This window comes from Arvicola amphibius, chromosome 11 (genome assembly GCF_903992535.2).
Source record: "Arvicola amphibius chromosome 11, mArvAmp1.2, whole genome shotgun sequence".
Lineage (NCBI taxonomy): Eukaryota > Metazoa > Chordata > Mammalia > Rodentia > Cricetidae > Arvicola > Arvicola amphibius.
In genome coordinates this window covers 56,624,421-56,651,835 of record NC_052057.2, presented here as the reverse complement: position 1 = coordinate 56,651,835, position 27,415 = coordinate 56,624,421, and the positions used below count along the sequence as shown (strand labels likewise).

Genomic DNA, 27,415 nt, shown 5'->3' with positions numbered 1-27,415 from the left:
AAAACACAGATACTTATATTATGATTCATAAGAGTATCAAAATTACAATAATGAAGTTGCAACAAAAATAATTTTATGGTTGGGATCATCAGCACAATATGAGGAACTGTATTAAAGTATTGAAGCATTAGGAGGGCTGAGAACCACTAGCTACAGCCTTCCATTGTGGAGAAGAAACCCTTGTTGAGCAGCTGACTGTATCCCAAAAGGCAGGATGGTCTGCAGCTCACATCCTGGTGGAAGCACAAGCTTGGATACACAGAGGAAACTGAAGCTGAATAAAAAACAATATATACATTTTTTAGACCTTTCTTAGAGTTCCAGGGAATTTGTCATAAACTCCGGCTTTCCAACATTTTTAAAATAACAGAAAATCCTCGCAGGATGTTCAATATTCTACCCAAAGTCAGTAAGCAGAGAGGGCACAGAATAGAAGGGAAGTGAGTGAAATCTTCAAATGGTCCAAAGGCTCTTCTATGTCTGAGAACGGCTGCTTTATCAATCACTTTAAGGAAGCATGGAAGCCCTATGAAGGAACAGGAAGGAAGCTGACTTCCTGGAAGTACTCAGCTTAAGGGAAACAGACTGACCACCTTCATATGTCTCCTGTCCCATGTTTATCCTTCCAATTATGAGACTCACATACACACAAATAAATCCTGGAATCCATTTTAACCTTAAACAAACAACAAAACACAGGTCATAGAATCAAGTACTTTCTAGGTCCTTCCTATAAAACTTATTTAGAAATTTTTCATTTCCAGAAAATGTTTAAAATGAAGATCCTGAGCATTATTTCAACATGAATGTCTTAAATTAAGTTAATATTTCTTTCCCTTTGGTCCTCAGGATGGCTTGAGAATCCAAGGGTAAGTACTGGGTTTGGAAAGATGGTGCTTGTGAAGTGCTTACCACACAAAATGAAGACTTGAATTCAGATCCCCAGAACTAACACGGGTACTGGATATGCAGCTTTTGTCTGTAACACTAGCACTGGAGAGACAGAGACAGGAGGAGCCTGGAGCTCACTGGTCAGCTAGCTAGCCAAATTATTGAATTATTGAACAAGGTTCAGGAAAAGACCTTGTCTCAAAAAAAATAGAGGCAAACTGGGAAACATATCTGTCATTGGCCTCTCACCTCCACATATGCCTGAACACACATGTGCACACACACACACACATCATACACATACAATCAATACGACTCAATGTCTGCAACTGGCCAGAAAACCCCTGAGATATGCCTGTATCTACCTCCTCAGTATTGGCCTAACAATAGTGCCACCACAACTACACTTTTTATATGGGTTCTTGGTATTGAACTCAGGTCCTTTGTACATGTGTAACAAGCACTTTACTGACCGACCAAACTACCCAGCTCCTTTCAGTGATTCCTATTATTTATAAAGTAATAAAAAATTATCAGAGAAAAAAGAAAAAAAAAACACAGAGTATGCTTACAAACCCATCAATTATAATGATGGCAGAAAATCCCTGCCCTTAGTCACTTTTACATTGTAATCATAGGGCACACGAATGAAAGCAGTGCTTGCACTAGCATAAAAGCACTAAATCTAGATGCTATCTTAAGTCAAAGGGATTAGTCAGTGCTTCATTCCTGGATTCCCTTAGCTTACATTTGAGATGAAAGACTCAAGTAAGCCCTTTAAAATTTAAGACTGTAAATGGAGGAGAAACCTAATGGTTTTAATAAAATGCACAATAGACAAGGAGAAGAGAGAAAGCCATTTTATTGATTCAATTAAAATGGAGAGAGGAGAAAGGGAAATCCCTTAATTGTGATTTTCTTATGAAACATTCCACAGAGAGAGATTAGTCACAGTGCTTGTTTAGAGATTACAATCGGCAAGTTTATGGATTATCTGCATTAACATCAGGAATTAAAATGAATGGCTTTTAGCTTTATGGATTAAATTTGCAGGTATGCTGTCTTACTAGCACAGAAATAACTTTGTTTCTTAAAACTGATCACTGTACTGGATGATGTCTGCAGAGGGGCCGGTTCCTGATGGAGGATTCCTCCCTGCCGGGCCTCAAAATGAGGCTGTCACTGTTCTGCCCTTCAGGGGCTGGGTTGGACGGTGGTTGCTCAGAATAGGAACATCTGCCTCTCCCTCTGCATTTGACAGAACACTGCGGAGCTGTGCCAGCTGTGGGGTGAGACATTTAAAGGATGAAAAGCTGTTAAAGTCCAAGAAAGCACTTTGATTCCAGAGAACTTAGTGCATTGTTGCTTAGAAAGCAGTTAAAGAGAGTGGTGGTTCTTTTGGTGAGCAGGAAGGAGGCTGCAGTAATGTCCCCGCCTCTGCACCAGGTATTAACTAAGGCACAGTTGGCTCTGTCAGAATGTCAACTTTCGCTCTGTTACTTGGGGAGCTTGTGCAATTGATTTGTCAGTTCAACACCCCTTAATTTCTCATAGCGTTTCCTTTTGGGAGTTGTTCAGATTAAGTGGGTTAATCCATGCAAAGGGCCTACTGTAGTGCTTGGTGTACAATGCCTCTGCTCCACAAGCATCAGTAAATGGCAGGGCCCAAGGCTGTGAGAAACACAAAACAGCTCGGGAAAGTAGCTCTTCCATCAAACAGCAGCAACATCTTTAGAAACAATAGCCAGAAGGTGCTTTGTTCAATATTTTAAAACTTTAGCTAGAGAAACTGAGACGATTTGACCAACTGTTAAGTTGGGCCACCTGAGAGCCATTGTGGAAGTTCCAAGGAGAATTCACTGTCTGTTCCTGACATTCAGAGAAGCCACCTAACAAGTTTTGACTTTTCTTTATGAAGAACAGCAGGAACTTGGAACCTCATGAGTCTATTCTCTACATACAAAAACAGTTATTGGAAGGACTTTATCTATCTATCTATCTATCTATCTATCTATCTATCTATCTATCTATCTATCTATCTATCTATCTATCTATCTATCTATCTGTTTGTTTAGAAAACTCAGGGATCCTCCACCAGAAATAAATTCATTTTAACTGATACCTGCTCAGGGCTGGCAGTGATGTTCTCCTTGAGGATGAACCAGGTCACACTTTCATGAAGAGGAGGGTGAGTCAGAGAGCCAAAGTAAGTCCAGTAATCCCGGGATGAAGGAAGGAGACAGGATGGGTCAAAATTTGTGAATGGGGCTCGTTTTCCCTGAGAACAGAAGCAGTATATATTATGCTATAAAATGTATCAATCTATGCCCCTTTATATATTACCTAGAGATTTTAGGTGCATTTAATTGTGACTTTTCTACTATACTTGTTTAATGTCTGGTATGTTTGTGAATATGAACAATACAAATAACATAAAAATAGTATATGAAAGTTTTGGACATTAAATCTTCCTTTTCATTTGGTGGATGATGAAAATAATCTAAAATTTTTCTGTAATTTATATTTATCAAAAGACACTTAATATTCATTAGGAAATATCTTAATTTCTTTGGATAACGCTCTGTCCTGTTCTAGGGGGAAAGGCATTCAGGACAAGATCGTCAGTTACATTTTATTCTTATTTATTCCCGTAAGTATTCCTGATCAGTTATTACTTGTATAAAGAAAATTAACTGATATTTGTAAGATAATTTTTTTTTTTTGGTTTTTCAAGACAGGGTTTCTCTGCAGCTTTTTTAGAGCCTGTCCTGGAACTAGCTCTTGTAGACCAGGCTGGCCTCGAACTCACAGAGATCCGCCTGCCTCTGCCTCCCGAGTGCTGGGATTAAAGGCGTGAGCCACCACCGCCCGGCTGTAAGATAATTTTTATACAACCAGTTTTACCAGACTTTTTTTTAGTCAATTTAATTATTTATTTGACTCCTTTAAATTTTCCTGGTAGATATATCATCGATACACAATAATTTTGTCTTTGTTTTCCCAATATTTAGCTTTATGTTTTGTTCTTTATTTGTTTAATAGTTAAAATTTTAATTATGATGTCAACTGTGATGGTGGTAGACACTGTACTATTCTTTTTCTTGACTGCACTAGAACAGTGTCAGCTGGAGAAACTGATGATATGAATTTTTATATTTAATCTGATAATATAATGATCTAATCAAAGATTAGTTCTAACACTCAGCTATCCACATCTAGAGTGAACTCTACTTGGTCAAAAATATGGCTTCATCAATAATGCTGTTGTAAATGATTTGCTGTAATTTCAGAGTTATTTCGGCCATACTACTAGGAAAGGCTGTGTTACCTGCTGAGCCATCTTGCCAGTCCCTCTAATAACATTTGGTGTTTGTGCCAGCTTTCTTTTTACCAAAACTGCTCAAATGATTCTTTTTTTGTTGCTGCTTATTCTATATAGTAAATTCTTCATTTATTGATGAAAAATGTTTTGTATTCATCTGTAATTTTATTTCTTTTTTTACTATTTTCTGCTTTTATCCTCACTATTTCCTTCTATTTTATTTTCATATATTTTGATATCCTTGAGTAGAATTTAAAGAACATTCCATCTCACTTTATTATATGCTTATTCAAAGTTCTTTTCTAAACTCATCATAAAACAAACTTATTTTTCATAAAATACAATTGTTCTACTCACTGTGAAAATAATGATAAGTACTTTGACCTTCAGAATAAGGTCAAACAGTGTTAAGACAGTGGTGCTAAGAATAGATATTTCAGAAAATCCATTAAGGGTTTTAAGTTTAGTTCAGAATCATAGTTCTTAAATAGGGCTCTTCAGGCCCATGTTTTCATGTTACTAAAGATCAAGATGTTCCTTTTCATGAAACAGAAAGCTCTCACTAGAGTGTGATTGGTTTTTAGCAGAACAAGGAGTGTCTGATCAAAAAGTCACTTTTTTGATTGGTTTTATCAGATCAAAAAGTGTTCTACTAAGAACAAGCACCAGGAAAACAAACAAAACCAACTCCTACATCAATTTCTCCAGGACAAGAAAAGTTTCCATGGCACCTTGTGTCTGCTTGGTTTCTACACCTGTCTTCCTGTTTCCCATTTCAAACAGGCAACTGGATGATTTATGTACTTCCATGTGTTCTTGTTTTCAGAATTAAATTAGCTCACTATTTACCTTAGTTTTAATTGAGTTCAGGGCATCGAGTACTTTCTGCAGGTTTGGGTTGGTTGGACCAACCTAGAAAATTAAAAGATAAAGAAAGTATGAGTTGTAGACTGATACTTATAAAATATTCTTTAGTCAAAATTTAATTTTTCAAGTAACACCAATAATTGGAGAGGGGGGGATTTCTTTGTGCTCTGAGAGGAAATTTTCTGAGGTATGTACTTTTATGTGATCTTGTATTTTGCCAATTTCTCATCAGGCATAATCACAGACAAAGTAGTCAAGAGAAAATATTGCTTAAATTTATTTGTGAACAAGATGGTCAAAGTATGTAAGACATACTCTAGATGTTTATTAAAACAATGACACAAGATTGCACCTTCAATTTTATGTTATTTTAGTTATACTTGATGCATTTCTGTCATTTTCTGAATAAGTGTTTGATAAAAGTCACCTCAAAATATTATAATCCAAAGTCACTTAGTCATTCAGTCTCATCCAATTTAACGATAGCTTTCTTCAGAGCATCTCTTCCATGAAAATATAAATTTAAATGATAGTAGGTTTCACAACATATACCATTTTAAAAATCAAGTGACAGCTAATTAACTCCTATGACTCACCTTGACCAAGACACCAATGATTGCTAGCCCATCAGCCTTTGAGATGGCTTCAGCAGCACTGGAGTACTTTGCTGAATTCCAGTGAACTATGTGAAGCTAGAAGGGGCGACATGCAAATAATTCACTACTAATATTGTTGCAAAGGAAAAGACAGAAAATGAATTACATATTAATTTGTTATATTTGAGATATTTCATGGTAGTGGTAGACAAACTCCATGTGAACCCTCATCTTGTGGGCAACTAGCTTTAGGATAAAAGGTGAAATAATTTTCTCTTCCATGAGAGAACTTTGTAAGAAGATCCTTGACTGCTTGGAAGTTTGGGCATATCAGTGCTTTTCCCAAGATCCCCTCAGTCAAATTCTGCAGTCCAAACTCTTCGTGAAATTTTAGGTTCATACATCCACGTGTGCCTGGATGTGTTTCTGATATTGTTTTCATATCTCCATATGAGATCTAACAGATGTCTGAGGAGTCATATGGCTAAGGAAAAGCTTGATTCCTCAAATTCCACCTGTCATTTTCTCCTCTTAGGAAAGGTAATAATATTCTCCTATCCGCTCTATCAAAAACTACCATAGTTATAAAAAATCTCATGTTTTACACATTTATCAGCTTCTATGCCTAGCAGAGTATACTTCTTCACTTGGTCATAGCTTGTGGGGTTTTTTTGGGGGGGGGTATTAACTGCTGACATCCTGGAACTTTCTTTTCTACAGTTAGGACTGAACTCAAATACCACACCTCAATGAGTAGATTACCCAATATAAAGTGGCCACCATAACTCAAATCTATTGTTTTCATGCATTTATCTGATCTCTTCTTTCTCTCTACCCCCTCTCTTTCCTTCTTAACTTAGCTCACATTTTACAAAAGCTTTTTATTTTCCTACAAAATGTGATTTTTCTGTTACTTTAAAGAACAAAAATCTAGTATACTATAAAGACTCAATAAATAGTTGATAGAGTAATTAGAACACTAATTTTGAGAGCAATCACTCCCCAGTCCTAGTTGAAGTGTCATCTCATTATCATTTATACTTCCCACTCACTGACAATTCTTTGTATGCACTCACACTGCCATTTAGTACTGTTTACTTAATTCTTACCATTGGCTCATATGTAATTTCCTCTACAGAACTTCAGATAATGTTACTGATCACTTATGATGTGGAAGCTGGCTTGAGTATATAAGGAGATTAATGTTATAGTACCTAACTATAGAAGAGAAGAAAGAGTCACATAGCCAATATGGCTCAGTTTGATTCCATGAAGGTCAAGGGAGGAGCTCACACATGTCACATATTACCTATATCACCTGGTGTGTCCTCCACACAAGTTTTCGAGCTGAATATTAAATAACACGTTGAACTTTGTGACTAAATGTTTCTCATCATTGGCTTAGATTATTTTTCTCAATTTATTTGAGTGAATATAATCCCTGATTTTTAGCTGCCATGAATATTTACAAGTATCCTTCCTAAAGCCTAATATTTTAGACTTCTATTCCACTTTAGTCCACCTTCTTGCAGAAGGGAAACTAGGAATGAGTTTTTATAGCCTTCTGAAACACTGAAAGTTATTATTTAAAAATTATAAAATAAAACAAGTTATAGCTGTATTCAACCCCCTAGCACCTAATTCTATCACAATAAACTGCATATATTTTAAAACCTCTTCTGTGAGAAATTTCTCTTACATAGTTACTTCAATAGGTACCTCAGATACAGGCATAATGTATTCATTGAAGGATTATCTGATAAAAACACCACCACCAACAACAACAAAACTCAGTGGAATATAATAACAAGCAGATATTGTAATTGTCTCTCAAGAAGGCTAGTTAAATAAATTCTGATATTTATACAATTGAAATACTGAGCAGTTATTTTTAAAAGAGATAAAATTATACCCCTTCTATCTTGTAAAATAATAATACATTGGCAAGTGGGGAAAAGCAAGTTTCAAAATCATATGCGTTATAGAGTTCATTTTAGCAAATTAAAACTAAAATGGAATCATACCTATGTACACACACTATATATTCATATAAATAGTGACAATTTTTTTATCCTTTTTTTCTTCCTAAAAGTAAAACAGTTGTGTTTTATGATGTGTATTCAGGTTTTAAAAGGAAATATAAATATAACATCTAGAACTTGATCACAAATTTCCATAGGAGGGAGGGTCAAGTGGTGGCAGATAGTGACCTCTAAACAGGGACTCATAGATTCTTGTCCATGTGTGGGCTCCTCTTTTCAACCATTAACTCTATGATTAAAGTCCAGTGCTTTTTCACTGTGTTACTTTCACTGTTCCTGTCTGGACATGCACATGATAATGTTGTGTCCAAATTTGAGAAGTTAAGTAAAAGGAACATTGTGGAATGTTCAGTTCAGTCAGAGACTTTGATTTTGATAATCTATCAATTTTTTAGCTTTCTTTTTGATTTATTTTTATTGAGCTCTACATTTTTCTCTGCTCTCCTCCCTGCTTCTCCCCTCTCCTCTTCCACCCTCCCCACAAGATATCAAGATGTTTTTCATGATCTCTTACCTATAAGTTTGGGCATTTCTTTAGATAAATATTTAAAATATCCCTCTATTGTGATATATAATGTGCCAGTGTTTGATTTGAATTGATTTATGCATCTGTCCTACAAAGACCAGCAACCTCATTTTTGATGTATTCTGATAGTAGGTTCTCTACTTCATTCAGAGACGTTTTGGAGGCATGCTCATGAGCTATCTCTCATTAATATATCACATTACCTCTCCAGAATATTTGACTCCATCCACGGTGTGCTCAGATCCATGGTCGTTGGAGTTGCCCCAGTGAAAATGGAACTGGATAAGCCGATAGGTATCAGAGAGAGGGCCTCCTTTCAGAACTAGAAGGAAAGAGAGGTACTCTCAGCCAGGTAATCTCTAGTTCATATTTAATATAAATCAATGCTACTTTATGTTGTGTGAAATAGAAACAAACACCAGTGGGTGTCAACATTTTATTTTCATTGTGTTTCCACTCCACATCCCTGTGGATGACACTCATATATAGTGCCTTCCTGATTATGGCAGCAACAATATAGCTCATGAAATATTTACAAATTCCAGCAAAGGAACAACAAGTTTACCTATTTATGTTGCCAAGATGATATATTCCAAAGTGAATAAATTATATGATCACAGAGTTTTCTTTGCTCTCCATTAATTTACAAGTTTATTTCTTCATTCGACCTTACTGTGTGGCTAGTAAGTACAATTTCTATTAACTAAAAATTCACTGTCACTTGTTTTTAAAAACAATTATTGAAGATATAACAATGTAGTTTGACTAATTTTTGAGACCCTATGGCCAGGGACCAAGAGATACTGCTTGTGGGGCAAGATCACTTTTTAAACGTTTTCTCTGAATGACAGTCCAGCCTGGTGAATCTATCTAATCATGTGATTACCTAAGCAAAAGACCTTCTAGAACTAATCTATTATTAATAAGTGGCAAACCCCTAAGGTAGCTAACATTTAAAATTAGAATTTGGTGGGAAAGTAGGGCAAGAATGGCATTTCACATCCCTGGAACTCTTATAGAACAATCCGTTAGGAGCTTATTCATTAAATACTGATGAAAAGTTGGCCATGTGGCAAGCAACATGCCAGATTCTCAGATATCATAGGAACTCATGCACCACTTGACTCCTTATTAAGTTCATCCACTCTTATCCTGTTTAGAATATTTCCTTTATGGCTTCATGTTTATTGTGATTTTCATACTAGATTCTTTTGGAAAAAAGTTGCCTCTTTACAGAAATAATGATGAAGATCCTGGAATGGCCAGAATAGGAAAGATGGCTCATTAAGAAATAGAAGGATTGCAAGAAGAGCTGGGAGCTCTGAAAGCCATCTTCCAGGAGGTCATAATGCCTCCCAGTCATTGCAATTGTAAGATAAGGAATACATGTACAAAATACACAGGATGCTGTGCTGTTTCTGAAGCTACTCTGACTCTTGCCTGATCTTGAGACTGTTTCTCCTATTGGGTTGCCTTATTCAGCCTCAATATGAGTGCCTTGGTATTTTTTTTTTTGTATCCTATTTTGTTTTGTTGCCTCTTAGACCTGCTCTTTTTCTGAAGGGAAGTGGAAAAGTATCTCTGCAGGAGAAGGGATGTGGGGAGAATCTAGGAAGAGTGGGGGGAGGCAAATCTGTGGTTGGCATGTATTATATGAGAGAAGAATCTGTTTTCAACAGAAAATACATAGTATTTAGTAGACTCTAAGGAGACAAGTATCAAAATTGTCTTTAGGCTCACCAGATTGGTTACCACTGTCATCAAAAACTACTTGGAAGGAATGTCCCACGTTAACAATTTCTTTGGCAGTTGCAGGATTATAGGAGACACTGATAGGTTTCAGAGAAGTGTCATGTTTAACTTCATTGGTTTTGATATCAACTGGAGACTGGTTGTTTCCATTGGCAATGGGATACAGCTTGCTCCATTGGTCAGGACCTATGAGAACAAACATGTCCATGTAACTACAATTTTACAGAATGCTTCATTCCAAGTATCAGGAAATCAACTATTTGCTTGTTAGATTATGATTTAGTCAGGTGTCTTAAATGGCATTCAGTATTTGAAAATGTACCTTTCATTACTATACTAATAGACAGTTTATTTGGCAATATCATCAATACAGGCCTAGTTATGCTATCTATACAGTTATAGTATAAAAATAGTATGCACATACCATATATATTTTTGTAGATCTTTATGCCTGAAGGCCAACTACTAAAATTACATACAAGGATACTGTAATTATTGAAAAGTGCATCAAGTCATTAATCTGTGACTATACAGTTAAGTTAAATGATTATTAAATTTAACAGTAGAAGTGGGAATAAAGTGTTATTTTGACAAATGCAAAAGAAGTGCTCTTACCATTTTTGGCATCGTATCCCCAGTCTGCACTGGCCATGATCTCCTGCTTAGTTCTGGTTCCTGAAATAAGAAATGATATGTAGAATAACAAACTGCTACTGTGGCTGCATGTGACACCATGGGCTTTTATAGAGACTTGTCTGCCTATGAGAGTCCACTGTTTCATAATCTCTGCTTATCAGGAAGTATCATATCAAAATAAATGGTATTGTAAAAAATGTCTCTTGGGATTAGGTCAGCTCTAATTGTTTTATTGTAATATAAAAATTAAATATCAAAATCATCGATGTTATTAAACTAGTCTTGTTCTCCTATGCTTGTGGTTGAATATTGACTGATATTAATCAAATTTTCTAGAATGAAAAGTACTTTGTGCCCTTTGGATTTCTAGTGATGCCATAACTGGTTAACTAAACAGTGTTAGCAACAGTATTTTAATAAGGAAGTGAATGTGCATGATTATGAAATGAATGAGCATCATGATGTTAATTTAGAATCAGGTAATAGAACCCATAATTAATTATATGTAACATAATATAATTCATAATGATATATTTTATAGAAACACAAATAAACTTTCTAGATGAATTCCAAAGAACGTGTCAATGTGAGACATTCTTCCTACATGAACTTTTAGGACAATAACAACCATTCAGTTTAGGAAAGGTCCTTTGTTCTGGAGACATGTTGAAATTCATAAGTGGAGATGATTTTACTAATATCAAAGCAGAATATCATATACTAGCTTTCCACCTAGAATAAAATATGCCCTCTTTATAGTTCTCTGCAATTTATTATCTCTTTCATACTGTTTTATTTTATTATAGCACATATAAATTCTATAAAGTAAGAATTACCATTTTGTAGCTGAGGGATGTTGAAGGAATTCATCACAACTAGCAAGATGTCTGAACCTCTGCCTTTATAGTTCCATTGTCTCCCTCATTCCACCACTACATATGTTGCCCTGGGTGAAGTGTGGGTTAATGATAATTCTGCTTCTGGGTCCACAGTGCTCATAAGATCAGTCTGAGTATAAACCAACGTGAGAACTCACCTTGCTCACTCACTCACACACTGTTTAGTGAAGAGAAGCAGCAGAAAATTTCCAGAGAGGCACAGAAAGCAGGGATGTGTCAGAATATGGATAAGCCCTTCTTTCAAATTCTGCAAATATTGTTGTTTGGAAGTAAAAACAGAACCATACACTTCTGACATAATGAGTACCTTTCTTCCCTTTGCTGAAGAACTTCCTGCACTGCCATGAGCCACGAAGGAAGATGGGCAACAGGCATGCTTAGCTAGGTGCACCATTCATGCTGTTGCTCTTTAATATTGATGACTGTATCCTTCCTCAGGAGGAAATTGGCCAGCAGCTGGTAAATATCCAGAGAATGAAAATGCTAAAGTTCCTACTCTAGGATCTTAGTAAGCATTAGGAAGCACAACTTGAAAAATAACTTAATTTTATTTAAATAAAATTTTTTAATCTGATGGTGTTCCATGGATTTTTCACACACAATATCATTTTGAAGATCACATGTGCATTATAAAACATTAAATTCAGTTAATGATCACATTACTTAGAGTTAATTTCGTGACAATAGTACCCAATGTCCACTCTCTTCATTTAAAAGAATACAGTCCATCACAATTAACCATAGTTAGCTTGCTCTACAATTCCTGTCTAACTGTAATTACTATGTTTTAGTCATCTCCTTAAATCTTACATTGAATTACTATATTAATCAATGTATTTGGAACAACATTCTTGCTTTATTATATGATGATTCACTATAGGAATGACTTATATGGTATGGTAATACATTTAAAGTTTTAGGGACAACTTCCTTGACTTCTACCTTCATGACCCTTTATTTTATGACGTACTCAGGGCATATTCAAGTATTCCTACAAAGAAAGAACTAGAGGGAGAGTTGTAAAATTTAATGAGGGTCTAACCCTAACATTGCTCTCACTTACTTTTATTCAATATTTTCTTTTCATAAACTGACTCTCTCATTTTTATGTCTAAGCTAAAGGAACAGTGTTTAATGTTGTTATCCATTGGACTTTGACTCATAGGCCTCTTTCACTATACTTCCTGATGATTATAACATTTGCATTGCTTTCACTCCTAAGAAGATGCTCAATCTATATAGGCTTTGCTCTTCTAAACAGCTTATTTCTTGAAACCATCAAAGGTATAAATGGAAAAAATCTTTTTGCTTTTACTGATAGACTGTTTTGAAAGAAGCCACATACTCCTGAAACTTAATCATAAATCACCAATATTAATACAATCATTTCCACTTATGAATTTCAACATGTCTCTAGAACGAAGGACCTTTTCTAACTTGAATGATTATTACTGACTGGTCCACTACATGCTACTACGACAAAAGAATTACAAGAATTAAGTTACAAAATAAACAAAGTTTATTTGAGCTAATTGTTCTGGAGGTTTCAGTCCAAGATAGACTGTTGCAGCTCATTTGATCTGATAAGGTGTGTCATGGGTAGAGTACATGGTAAGAGCTAGAAAGACAAGAGGCAGAGATCCAGTGGTCTTCAGCAATCCTCCTCTGTGTTGTGCCCCCAATGTGTGGTAACTATTTCCTGAGGCCAAACCTCTTATGGATTTGTCCTACCATTTGTCTTATGGATTTGGTGCCTCTCTGAGGACCAAACTTTGATACATGGACTTTTGGGGGGTGTTCAATATCCAAACTAACAGACATGGTTTTGCCTGAAATGGCACATACATTTCTAAAATCAAGGGCTATTAAGTTTGACATTAATCTCCCAATGCTCCCTAAATTTCATGTCCTCGCAAAAATGATATTTTTGGTGTTGACAAAGTCAGCCTTATTTTCAGTGAATAATTTAGTCATAGAACATGGTAATACTAGCCAGGACATTTCTGCATTAAGATAAAATTATGATAAACCAATTTAAATGGTTTATCTGAATTTTATACATACCACTTCCACCATTTTGATCTTTCTCTTCACTTACATTGAAAACATGTGGATAACTTTGTTCTTCTAGTGTCCATCTCAGTGCTTTGCTTCTGTGGACCTGCCTCCTGGAGTCAGAGCTTGCTAAGGCTCATTATTACCCTCTCACAAATGACTTCCAAACCATCCACTGTGTCTCTCCATTCCCAGCCTCTCTGCTATACCATTCTATATTATTTAGTTTATAACCTTGGTTACATTCAAAATTATTTTTGGTCTCATCATGAAATTAGCAGATTCACTATAATTTCAGATTTTGGAGCAGGATTGGTTTCAGATCAATGATATTCACCTCATATATGAGCAAATGCTCCAAACATTTGAAAAACTCCAAAACTGTAAATCCTTTTTCCATTCCCTTTCAGTCTGTCCTTCTTTTACTTACCTAGTATTTGCAACAGTCCCTGAAAGAGTACCCCCGGAAGGATAAAACCTGGGCCAGGTAGCTTTCCACCACCGTGTTCTCTCCTTTTAACTTCTGGGGGAAAAAAGGTGCTAAATATTGGTAGACAGAATAGCTGAAAGGTCTCTCTAAGCTTCTTTTATTTTGTTTTTATGAAGAACACTATGGGCAAGCTGCTCAGCAGGTTTGTCTGATCTAAACTCTATGGTGTTTGGAGAACGGATGTGTGAGCATGTGAATTGGCTTTATAGAAGGTTAACTCATGACCACATTTGGACTGAGCAGAAAGAATCTTTCCCTCACACTTCTATTAATGGGATGGTGAAGTGACCAACTGCCTCTGTCAATCATTTATGGGAGTGTGAAAACTTTGGTTCTTAGAAGTGTCAAATACTTTGACACGTCATGTGTCAAAATTTAACTGTTCTGTTTTTATATGAGTTTTTATTGTGCTAAATTGAAAAAAAATCGAAGATTATTAAGGCTACCATTGCTATGATTAGGAACATTTTTTAACTCCCCTGCCACACTCATATGTCTTAGAGCATATTAACTTTGAAGGAAATTTTTAAATCTGGCAATGAACTTTCAAAAATCAGTAACCAACTCATCTCTACACAAATAATAACTTTAATTCACAGTTTCAGGGAATTCATAGTGTCTTATAATTTGGCATGTTTGAAAAACTTTAAATTGTAAACATATTTAGTTACTGTCTTGTTTACTAAAATAACCCAACTGGAAAATCCTTCTGAGAATAGGAATGTATAAACATTTATTAAGATAATAGTCCATACTTCCTTCTTTGCTGATTGGAACACCCTCATATTTATCTTTAAAGCTGAGGAATATTATTTGTATCTTACCCTCTATAGCTGGTTAAGGAATGTGCTCCCCCCCCCCAACCAAATGACCTAAACAAGAAATATTTTTCACATGAAAGCAAGGTATGTACAATACTTCCTAAGCCATAAAATGAATTTAAACCCAAATGAGGGCTGAAGAACAGAGTTTGATTTTTAACTCCCATGTAAATAGACAATTACATAAAGCAACAGAGTCGAAATGATTGCATGCGGCCTCAAATCCAAATAATTGCATAACAGATCTGCTTACCACAGCTTAAACTAAATACCACAAGTTAACCTAAAATGAGATAAGTTTTCAAGTGTAAATATCAAGGAAGGTGAAGGACATTTTTATCAGTGATCTTGTGATAAAATCTTTCATGTACCTTTTTGAGGTTTCCATCTAAAATCATTTTGAAATTAAAAGAAAAAGTTCTGCTGACCCCTATTGCCTTTATTAACTCCTAAATTCTTTTAGTCTATCATAGTAGATTTCTAAAATACACTTGCAGTTAAATATGTCTTTTCTTAAATCCCATGTTTCTTAATGCATTATTTACAGAAGACATGTCTCGGATTGACCTGGTAGTGATTAAAAGGTGCTCATGTGTGAGTCTTATTCTTCCATTACTTCTATGATATGATAGTATCTAGACTGGGTGATCAACAAATATCAAGTGTGTTTCCTAAGCATTGGTAGCCCCATTAGCTATAACTGGGAGCTATGTGAATAATCGCCCCATCTAAATTCCAAGAGTTATATTTAAGTGAAACAAGTTTCTGACCAAATTCCTAACTGTACATATATTATTAACAATACATAAGCATATATTATTAAGTATGCACAATATATTATATTACGAATATATTAAGAATATATTATTAACATGGAATACATACCACTCTTTGTGTACTTTTACATATGTTGTTTAAGTGAAGTTTTCCCATATTGTAAAAGCTATAGACTATCTAACAAAACCCCCAACACCAGGCCTTAAAAGCCCTCTTTTGAGTTGTTGGTCATAGTTGTCCAAGATACTCCAAAAACATTCTAGGCAATGAATGCTGCCCTTGTTTGCCTCCAGAGATGAAAGGCTAAGTTCCTATAGCTGAAGACACCAAGTGCTTTGCACAAAGGATTCTGGGCTGGATCTGACCTGAAAGCTCCTCACTGAGCTTTCATGGTACCATAAAGCTCCATGCAAGCTTCTAAAGGACTGAAGCAACCAACAGTTCTATTCAGTCTATACCTATGAACCACAGCAACAGTCAACATGGCACAGAAACTCTAAGAGTGCAGTAGTGGCACACATACTTTGGTGCTAACCATCAGCTCTCTAAGTGGATGTAAGGACAGCTCAAAAAAGGAAATTGGGCCTGATACTGGAAACTTGGCAAACTACCTAGGGTTATTGAAGTCATAGATCTTGGAAGAGAATCTACAATCTCCACTTTAATAAATCAGCATAATCCCTAACTAGATTTTAAATATTTATCCTTATACCCAGAGTCATATGTATGACTATACCAGCCATCAAGAAAACTTCATTTTGAAACAGATGGAGGTCAATATAGAAGACCACAATGTTGTGAAGATTTACAAAGCCAGGCTGTTATATCTACAACACAACTCCTGCACCTAAGGCTCATGGATCATTTTGAAAGAGGAGGCAGAAAGACTGTAACAGGAAGTTTTGGGTGAAACAATCTCCTAGAGATATCAGAGAAGTTACACCTATGAAGTCTCACTAAAGTGGCTACCTGATGGAGGACTCCCATTGGCTAATAAAGAAACTGCCTGGCCCATGTGATTGGCCAGCCCTTAGGTGGGTGGAGTAGACAGAACAGGAAGAAGGAAGTGAGGTAGATGGCTCAGTCAGATGCTACGCTTCTCCTAAGTTAGACAGACTGCCATGCCTCTGCTCGGGGAGAGAGATGCGATGGAGCTAGCCGTTCAGACATGCAGAATCTTTCCCCGTAAGAAACCACTTTGTGGTGCTACACAGATTATTAGATATGGGTTAGTCAAGATGTGAGTAAGAGGCTGAAAATAATGGGCCAGGCAGTATTTAAAAGAATACAGTTTCCGTGTAATTATTTCGGGTGTAAAGCTAACTATGCGGGAGCCAGGCAGGATGAAAAACAGGCCTGCCCGCAGCCCATCGCTACAGAAGCTACCTAAGCAAAACCTGACCAAGACAGTACCAATAGACATGCTAATTGTGGAAGGGGGATAGCTGAGGAGGCCTCAACCCTAGACAAAACTACAGGTGGCTGAGGAATGTTGAGCGCTAGACAGTCTTCCTCAGAGAAAACCCACCAACCAGTAATCCAATACCAAATGATCAGCCTTGCAAATATACATAAAACAACATGATTCAGACCAATCAGGTTATGTTTATACATTTTGGAATACACATGTATGCACATGTGCACACACACATACAAATAACAAAAACTAAAGAAGAAGGGGCCATGCATTTGAAAGAGAGTAAGGGGAGGATACATAAAAGGGATTGGATGAGAAAAGGGAAGGAGGAGTAATATAATTATATTATAATACTTAAAATATTGTAAAAGTGAATGCAAAGTGACAAGCTGCTTAAAGTTACTGCTTCCTCCACTTCCCTGTTGTGATAGAATTTATTCTTGAGCTCTAATCCAGAAAAACACATTCTTCCCTTTAAAAAGAACATGAATGGAATTATTACAGGTGCTTTTCAAAGAAGAAATATTTTCTTTTATGCAGTCCCATGAAAAGACACTTTGAGTCACTATAGCTTTACTTGTATGACCTTATTTGCAAGTTACAGTATTCTGTGTGGTGAAAGAACAAGTATCTGTATTTTCATTTCAAAATGAAGGAAGAGCCCTTTATAGTTGGGGGACTTGTCCTACTTGTCCAAAGTGGGTGATACACATTAGACATAGAATCTCATCTTCAAACTATGTCAAGAATTCTTCAGTATTATGAGTTAACTGAAAAAAAATTACCTAACAATAGCCCTTTTCCCCATTATGCTCATTTCATTATCACCAAAGAGTTCATTTAAACAAGGAGCAACCTTACAATGGTCACTGCACTTCCCTGGGGTATAGGTAACAGAGTTGACACATTCTCTTGACTCCTGCGTGGAACTTGGTGTCCTTCATGGTATTGTCTGTGATTGTGAGTCACTCTCTTCCCCAAAGGAGTATAGACTGTAATTCTGCACACATCCATAACCAGTGTACACATATCCAGAGAGCTGAACTATTGCTTATTTTTCTACCGAGGTTCCCTAAATGCTCACACATCCTATGATTTTGTGTAGAAACCAAGCAATGCATGGCTTACACCACCCAATCCCAGTGCAGCTTGCAAGGACATTTCTCTACATTTCCACAAACATTGTCTCTATCTCTTCCAGGTCTAGAGGTGAAGGATACTTTCCCTTCTGTTTCTTCATCAGGTAGGCAAAACACCATTGCATTTATATTTGAATCACTACAAAAGACATCAGGAAAGATTTCTGTTCTCTTAGCGAAGGACAAAGTAACAAGTTTAAATGAACATACTTTTTATTAGCCTATTTTCATTAGGTAAAAGTTTATTTAAAGGAATTAATTTTGTTGATAATGGTTATCTCTTGTTTTGAACTTCCCGTTTTTCTTTCTATTATTTTTTGCAAGTTGTTCCAGGCAAAGGAACATATATAGCATAAATATTTTGCTTCAAAAGGTATTTAAATACTGGTTTAAGGAATGCCATAGCTCTTGGAGCTTTCTTATGTGTGTGACTCCTCAGTGCAGAGTATATACACTGTTTCCTTCTCTTCTTTTCCAGAGTCAAGTGTTCTGATTATGCCATGTAAGCAAGAGTTCTCAAATGTGACTTACAGGCACTGACTTTCTGAACTCCAGGGTTCTGGGAAGTGTATCAAAGGACAAGATCCCTGCTGCATCCCCTGGGAACAGTATTTGGCCTGTCCCAGAGTTCCTTAATGTGCAGTACTTTGAAACTGCAGTAATATCTTTAAGACTGCTCCCAACTTTGCCTCTGGCAAAGTTCCACAGAACCTTTGTGCAACTTCCCAAGTTTACAAAAGCACAGACGGATGCTGGCCAGTGCTTTCATTTTCCATCATCACCCAGGAGGCAGCCAGAACCAGTTTGGTGAGAAAGAACTCCAGGAAAAACACCTCTCAGGTTCATGTCAACATTTTAAAAATGGGCACCCATAGAACCCAAAAGAATCCTAAGAGCCCAAGTTGCTAACAAGCCATGTTCCAGTTAAGGCGAACCCTATAACTGCGGATCTCTTGGGACACAAAGGGTTGGTTTTATATAGTGGAGTGATTTGATCTGCAAGATAGATTCCTGGCTATGTTCTCTGTGCCTCCAGATGGTAATCCCCAGGGGAGCTGCAGAGCCAGTGCTCACATGGACATTCTTACAATGAGGTCTTTTGTTGTTCCTGTGCAGAGCTCTGAGAATTCTCATAAATTCCTCTGCAGAACAGGATAAGATTTGACTGCGTGGTTCCTCACAGATGGCACCAGCTGTAACTGCTCTTTTCTACCTTATTTTTTTATTTTAAGAATTTTCTCTGTAGTTCTCACGCAGTTTCCAGTTGCCGATGCACATGGTATTGTCAGCAGCGGCCAGTTGTTCCCTCCAAGGCAGCACTGACTTGTTAGATGAAATCACCCCTAGCACAGGCTGGCTGAATCATTTATTTTAGTTAATAGAATTTTTTTAAAAGTATCATCATAATTTTATAGCAGGAGGCAAACAACACAATTTCAATGAATTATCCAGGTCTTAAAATGTAAGGCTAAAGTAACAAGGAAAAAAAGTGATCATTATTTAGCAGTAGCTAGATAGACTGAATTTGAAGGAAAAGGTGATAGTATGTCTTTTATTAGATCAAATACTGACAGCAACATTCTGGCATGATGGACATGCCTTCTGCATGAGATGACTATGACATCCTTTCAAACTACAGTCCTGAGGCTAAATGCCAAACAATAGATGTGACCTTTCAGTACCGTGGCTGCTGGCATGGCGCTGGTGTAATCCTAGATCACTCATTTTTCCATTTGGATGTAGCTGAGACTGACAGGGCAGGTGTGAAGCCCAAAGTAACTGATTTATAGTCAGCTTTTATACTCTTTCCTGCTTCCCTCTTCCAAAATAAGCTTGAAAATCTACTTCTCTTCACCACTTCTGTGGATAACCTGGAGACAGAGTTGTGATATTCCTGATGCTTCTGCTAAGCTGATGTAACTTGGAGCATTTATCAGCACTGCTATCAAACGTTATAAGACTAAACTGCAGCTTCTTCCTACAGAGGACATGGACTGCAGTGAGCAGACAAGTAAAGTTTGCAGTGCTACAGATGGCAGCATGGCTGTGGGCACTGCCTCGAGCACTGCAGCTTTTAGGGGTTGATTTTATAATTCAGTGACATATTGTCATTGATGATACCCAGGACGCCTGTCTGCAGAGATGTCCCCAGATCACTCAGTACAACACCTAGGACTGGATGGAGAAAGCTTGTTTGGAACTCAATGGCCCATGTCTTCCTAGGGTAAAAACCTGGGACAGATATTAGTGAAAATAGAGAGGGGGAGAATCATATTTGCTGTACCACATATTGTAAGCAGGAAAAATGCTTAAACCAGTGTAGGTCATATTTCAGGGATAGTTATATCTTTTCTTGAAACTGGCTTCGAGTTGACCTGAACACTGAACCCACCCACTTACACTTGGTCTCATTTTTTTTTTGCACCACCAGTGATTTCTGGACCTTAGCCCTGGTCCTTCAGCCATGACTCCGACCTTGCCTTTCATTGACTTACATCACAGCTCTTACTGCTATATGGCTCAAGCCCTGCCTGTGTACTGCTTGCCAGGTCAACCCATCTCTGAGGCCAGGACCCCTGGCATATTGAGTTCTCCAGTGGGTAAAAGCAAGCAAGCAAGCAAGCAAGCAAACAAACAAAAAAACAAAACCTCAGGGATCTCTGATCTTTGGCTCTTAAAAGGCATAGTTCAGAGAAGGGGACTAGATCTGAGAGACAAATGCTTCCAGGGGCAGCTTTACTTTGTGCTCGCTCATCTACTTGCTCAGATTATACTAATCATCTTAACAGGGAGCTAAGAGAGACAGAGGGATCTTTTTGTGTTCCAGGAAAACCATGTTTAAGGGGAAGTGATTAAGTAGCTTTTTCCAGTGACAAGACTGGATAGAAACTCATCTTCTGTAGTCACACCCAAATTTCACTTTTTAGTGAAAAAATCCATTCTAATTTCCAGAAAAGGTGCTAAAATGGAAATGTTGAGACTATCTTCCATTTTTTAAAAACACCTGCTTCCTTCGACATGCACAGATTAAAAAAGAGCTAATTGCAGTAGAAGAAGAAAGAGGCAGTTTTAAGTCATTGAGAATAAATTCAAGTTGCCATATGCAGGGGCAATAGAGAAACTTATTGGAGAAACCAGAGAGATTTGGGTTCCAATCACATATTCGGTGATGAGGAAAGCAGGAGACAGGAACACTTTAAAACTGCTTACATGACTAGCATGAAGAGAGAAAATGAGCATTCTGAGTAGAAGGCATGTGGTGAATCATAGCATCCTGACCCTCAGATCTGTAGTCATGGACACTGACACCCACTCCAGAAAATCTTCCCTCTGACTGAAGTACCAGATAAGTCATCAGAAGAAAAAAAAACTTTAAAGGCCAGTTTGCAGATGACCAAACACATTTTGTGTGCCTATTTCTTTATAGAGGTTTAAATTTCTGTACTTTAAAAATATGTGTGAAGCTGGATGAGCTGCTTAAGAGCTCTGGTTGTTCTATCAGCCAACCCAAATTCACTTCACCACCCCATGTCCTGTGGCTTATAACTACCTGAAGCTCCTGTTCTAGGGAATCTGATGGTCTCTTCTAGCACCTAAAGGCAGATACATTCATGTCCTCATACCTACCCAGCCCCAAACACACATACACATAACTAAAAAGAAAATAAATCTTTAAAACTAACAAAAATTACATAATCTGGACTGGTAAGTTGGGTCAAGGGTAATGACACTTGCTGCTAAGCCTGATGATCCTAGTGTAACCCACAAGGCCCCACATGGTAGAAGGAGAGAAAGTTGTCCTCTGGCCTTCACCCTTGCATCATAGTGAACATGCATGCACACAAGTGTATACACACACACACATTCAATTTTAAAACAAAATTCAAAAGTACATGTTTTCAATTTAAGCAATAATAAAACACACCTTATTTTTCATTGTAGCTTAAAACTAAACATATGGTCTGAATCTAGGCATTTTTATCAATGGCAATTGTGATAAATTTCCTTTTCTGGTATGAAGGATCAAGAGTGTCGGCATGCAGTAGCTTCTTGTAATACATTGTGCTTCCAGCATTTGACACAATTCCCATGACAACATGGGAACCCACTATAGTGACAACCACTTCTGAGGGTGGGCAAGAATACCTGATGTTACATTTCAGGACTAAAGAGATAAGATTTGATTCCATAAAAAGGGACTAAGTTCAACTGTGTCTTTCACCACAATTAGGAATTTTAAGACCACATTGAACTTTGCCATACTATACTTGTATGAATAAAAGCTCTTTTTGAGTTAATCCACAGGATGTGTTGGCCTACAGAAAGATTACTAACACCTTAATTGTGCAAATAGAAACAAATATTGTAACCTAATTGGACCTCAGTTTTGTTACTTGGAGGGATTTGTGATGGATTTGTGATGGAGTATCAAGAACCTGTTGAGAATTCTTTTGAGTGCTGACCAATCAGTTTTCTGGAGATGTTTAAGAAGTGTATAGACACAGTCTTCATGGGCATCACACTTTATTGTGCACTTATACAAGAAAGCAAGAGCAGCTTGCTGCACACTGTGACAACTTCTCTGAAAGGGATATCAAGGCTAAAGACGGCCGACAACTATAGGGGCAGAACAAAGAGGAAACTCACAGAAACGAACGTGGGAGGAGGTGGAGCTGGGAGGAGGTGGGGCTGGTGGCAGTGACCTGGCAGAGGAGAGGTTTCTCCTGCCTGGGACCCTCCTCATTTATAACACCCCATGGCTAGCTCATTTCATCTTTCAGATTTTAGGTCCAATGAAATTCCCCCAAAAATCTTATTGGCCTCATTGTCTCTCGATTTTTTCCAGATATTCCCTATCTATTACTTCAATTTCTTCAGACCATCTTATGATTGTTAAAATAATCTAGATTTCTTTTTGCAACTTCTTTATTATGTGCTTTTCCTTTTGGAAAAGAAGACTAAACTTTTATGTATTTTATCCACTTATATGGCTTTAAAAATAAAGAAATGAGACCATGTAGGGAGAAAAGAACATGGAACATTAAGCATGATGAGGTGTTGTGGTTTGTGGTGGCTCCTCCTGAATCCTGTCTCCTGGGCTTTACTATACCAACTTCTTCTAATGTTGACTCTGGGGTTGGCTAATGGTACAGCAGCAAACCATGCAGTGCAGGCTTGGTAAGTACTTGCTTAGAACAAAGGAATCATGCGGGGAAAACTGCCCTGGTTCCATCTCTTCTCAATATGAAATACTGCTAGGAGATCAAGCATCCCAGACATGTAAGTAAAGCTTAGAATCTTCCCTTCCTCCAAGATCTTCTACTTAAGTTTAGCTACATAAGTAAATCCAGTTAAAACCAGGGGAGTGATCCCCTCACCTTACAGAACAATGATAAAAACATTTTTTGCCGCTTAAGGTGATGAGGTTTCAGGTGATGTAGTACTTGCAGAAGAATTCAAAGACAGAGAAGAGGGGGAAGTAGAGAGTTCAGGGTTCAGAGAAATCAATCAGAACCTTGCCCATGCAAAGTCATTTCATATTACATGACTAACAGATTTAAAGGGAAAGTGTTCAGGATCAAAGAAGCCAGTTAGGAGAGTATTTTAGTCACCTGTTGCCATTGGACTAATGGAGGGAGAAGATCCCAGCACCAAGCTCCAGGATCAGGACTTTAATGACTTTAGAGAATCTCCAATGCCTTTTCTAGAAACATTCTTTCGGGAGCCTAAGCCTCCATTTTAAATTTTAATGGCTTCTGGTGACTTAACCCATGTCTGTACATGTTAGATAAGTGCTCTACCACCGGCATACATCTCCAGTCATCAAACCTTCATTTAGAAAACTGGACGTTATGCTCAGGAGAACATAAGGAGAGGTAGAACAGCAGACCCCACACAATTTGAGAATAGGAGGCACATTCATCTCACCATGGAAAGATACCGATTGTCACCTAGGGCATCAGATATAATCACTGAATAAGTAATACAGTACAATTATACATGGCCCTTTACAGGTCAGAAAAGTGACCTCAAGATGAGCCACTAACATATATTCAAGGACTTAAAAAGAAAATGGTGACAAACTAATTTAGACTGCTTAATTGGGGAACAGGATATGACAAATGTAAGAGACTGATTTGAAAATATGTGAGAATGTTCATGATATGGGACATACATGACATGAAATATGATATTAGAGTCAAAAAAATCAAATGAGAGGAAAGAAATGTCTATTATTGGGACGCAACTTAGCCACTTCGCCTATGCTATATCCTACCCCAAGAAATGTTACCTTCTGTGATAATCATAACCAAATGTACATTTGAAAAATGAGGCCTCCATAGGCTACTGTTTATACTTACTGTTTCTTGATTTACTTTAAAGAAAAAAATTTAATGTATTTTTATTGTAGTTTATAGCTCTTTATGTGTTTTAAGTATCACCCAGTAATAGCAAAATGAAGAATGGTATTGTGGCATAGTTGTCTTGTTGATTATAAACAGAATCATCTGTATCAACATAGAAAATACACAAAATGTATTAAATAAGCAAAGAAAGTTAAATTGGAGAAATGCATAGTCTATAATACTAATTGCATTAAGTTTAAATAATCTTAGCAATAAACAGACAGCTTATAGGTCCTTATTGTGAAGGAACCACAACAAACAATGTACTTGAGCAATTAACCACCAAGTAAAGACTGCAATGACTGCCTCTATATGCAAAAAATGGAAAGAATGCTGTCCCTTCCCAGCTTGCTCCCAGAACCCCCCCCCCCCCCCCGCTTCATCCTCCCGTCTTTGGGGCCACAAAATCCCATAGCTCAGCCTGTTTGGGCACCAGGACCTGGAATTGAGTGCACCCAGGCCGGTGGGAGGTCCCGTTTCAATAGCCTGCCTGAAGCAAGGTAGGCCCTTTGTCAGCTAGCTGCTTGGCCAGCAAGGAGATCTGACTGTCTACCAGAAGATCCATGATTCATTGTGGTGAGTGAATTGAATTCATTGGGATGAATTGAACTTCTAAAAAAAGACCCAAAGGGGATTATTCAGAGGAAGAAATGGGCAGGCACCAATGCAAGAATTCCTCCAACAATTTGACAAACAACATGAAAGCACCAGAACCCAGCGATCTTACAATGGGAGGACTTGAACACACTAATCAAGAAGAAGTAGAAAAAAATGACTTTATGAAAGTAATAGAGTCCCTTAAACAGGAGGTGATAAACTCCCTTAAAGAAATGGATGAGAAGAATAACAAAAAGTTTGAAGAATTGAGTAAATCCGTAAATGATATCCTACGAAACCAAGAAAAAAACAATCAAACAGATAATGGAAACAGTGCAAGACTTGAAAACTGAAATGGAGGCAAAGAAGGAAACACAAACCGAGGGCCAGCTGGATATGGAAAATCTATGTAAACGAAGAGAGACTACAGAAATAAGCATAACCAACAGAATACAAGAGATAGAAGAAAGAATCTCGGACTCTGAAGATACCATAGAGAAAATAACACACTGGTCAAAGAAAACAGCAAATTCAACATATTCTCATCACAAAAAATTCAGGAAATGTGGACACAATAAAAACACCAAACCTAAGAATAATTGGGGTAGAAGAAGGAGGAGAATTGCAACTCAAAGGCCCAGAAAATATATTCAACAAAATTATAGAAGAAAATTTGCACAACCTAAAGAAGGATATTCCTATGAAGGTACAAGAAGCTTACAGAACACCAAATAGACTGGATCAAAAGAAAGCATCCCTGCGCCATATAATAATCAAAACACAAAACATACAGAATAAAGAAAGAATATTAAGAGCTGCAAAGGAAAAAGGTCAAGTAACATGTAAAGGTAAACCTATCAGAATTACACCTGACTTCTCTATGGAGACCATGAAAGCCAGAAGGTCCTGGATAGATGCTTTGCAGAAACTAAAAGACCATGGATGCAAGCCCAGATTACTATACCCAGCTAAGCTTTCATTCACTATAAATGGAGAAAACAAAATATTCCAAGATAAAAACAAATTTAAACAATACGTACCCACAAATCCAGCCTTACAGAAAGTAATAGAAGGAAATTCACAAACAAAGGAGTCCAGCTTTGCCCAAAATAACTCAGACATCTAGCGACCCTTCAACAGCACATCTCAAAGAAAGGAAACACACAATCTCTACTACCAAATAAAAAATGAAAACCGGAGTTAACAACCACTGGTCATTAATATCACTTAATATCAATGGACTCAATTCACCTATAAAAAGGCACAGGCTAAGAGATTGGATACGAAAACAGGATCCAACATTCTGCTGTTTACAAGAAACATACCTCAACCACAAAGACAGACATCTACTCAGAGTAAAGGGTTGGGAAAAGGTTTATCAAGCAAATGGACCTAAGAAACAAGCCGGTGTGGCCATACTAATTTCTAACAAAGTTGACTTCAAACTAAAATCAATCAGAAGAGATGGAAAGGGACACTTTATACTCATTACAGGAAAAATCCTTCAGAATGAAGTCTCAATCCGAAATATCTATGCCCCTAATATAAACGCACCCACTTATGTAAAAGAAACATTGCTAGAACTCAAGGCAGCAATCAAACCAAACACACTTATAGTGGGAGACTTCAACACTCCTCTCTCACCAATGGACAGGTCAATCAGACAGAAACCTAACAGAGAATTGAAGACTTAATGTAGGTAATGATCCAAATGGACTTAACAGACATCTATAGAACATTCCACCCAAATGAAAAAGAATATACCTTCTTCTCTGCGGCTCATGGAACCTTTTTGAAAATTGACCACATACTCGGTAACAAAGCACACTTCCACAGTTACAAAAAATATTAGTAACCACCTGTGTCCTGTCAGATCACCATGGATTAAAATTAGAATTTAACAACAATGCTACCCCCAGAAAGCCTACAAACTCATGGAAACTGAACAGTCAACTACTGAACCACACCTGGGTCAAGGAAGAAATAAAGAAAGAAATTAAAGACTTTCTTGAATTTAATGAAAACAAAGACACATCATACTCAAACCTATGGGACAAAATGAAGGCAGTGCTTAGAGGAAAGTTCATAGCACTAAGTGCACACTTAAAAAAAAACGGAGAAAGCACACATTGGAGACTTAACAGCACACCTGAAAGCTCTAGAAAAAAAGAAGCAGATTCA

At 37.2% G+C, this 27,415-nt stretch overlaps 1 protein-coding gene across 2 annotated transcripts in view; it reads right to left on the bottom strand.

The window, feature by feature from the left end:
* Positions 1–1,735: 1,735 nt before the first annotated feature.
* Positions 1,736–27,415, bottom strand: part of Ca1 (carbonic anhydrase 1) — a 78,244-nt gene continuing 52,564 nt past the window's right edge. The window contains exons 1-8 of one of the 2 annotated variants that reach the window (XM_038347851.1): positions 14,017–14,228; positions 10,612–10,671; positions 9,985–10,182; positions 8,448–8,566; positions 5,677–5,772; positions 5,063–5,125; positions 3,014–3,169; positions 1,736–2,173 (exon numbers count right to left, since the gene is read on the bottom strand). In XM_038347851.1, coding sequence (XP_038203779.1) covers positions 2,057–2,173; positions 3,014–3,169; positions 5,063–5,125; positions 5,677–5,772; positions 8,448–8,566; positions 9,985–10,182; positions 10,612–10,648 — 786 coding nt within the window. In that variant the 5' untranslated portion in view covers positions 10,649–10,671; positions 14,017–14,228 and the 3' untranslated portion in view covers positions 1,736–2,056. Of the gene's footprint in view, positions 2,174–3,013; positions 3,170–5,062; positions 5,126–5,676; positions 5,773–8,447; positions 8,567–9,984; positions 10,183–10,611; positions 10,672–14,016; positions 14,229–27,415 lie in introns of those variants that run through there. The other variant, XM_038347850.1, reaches the window with a different exon arrangement.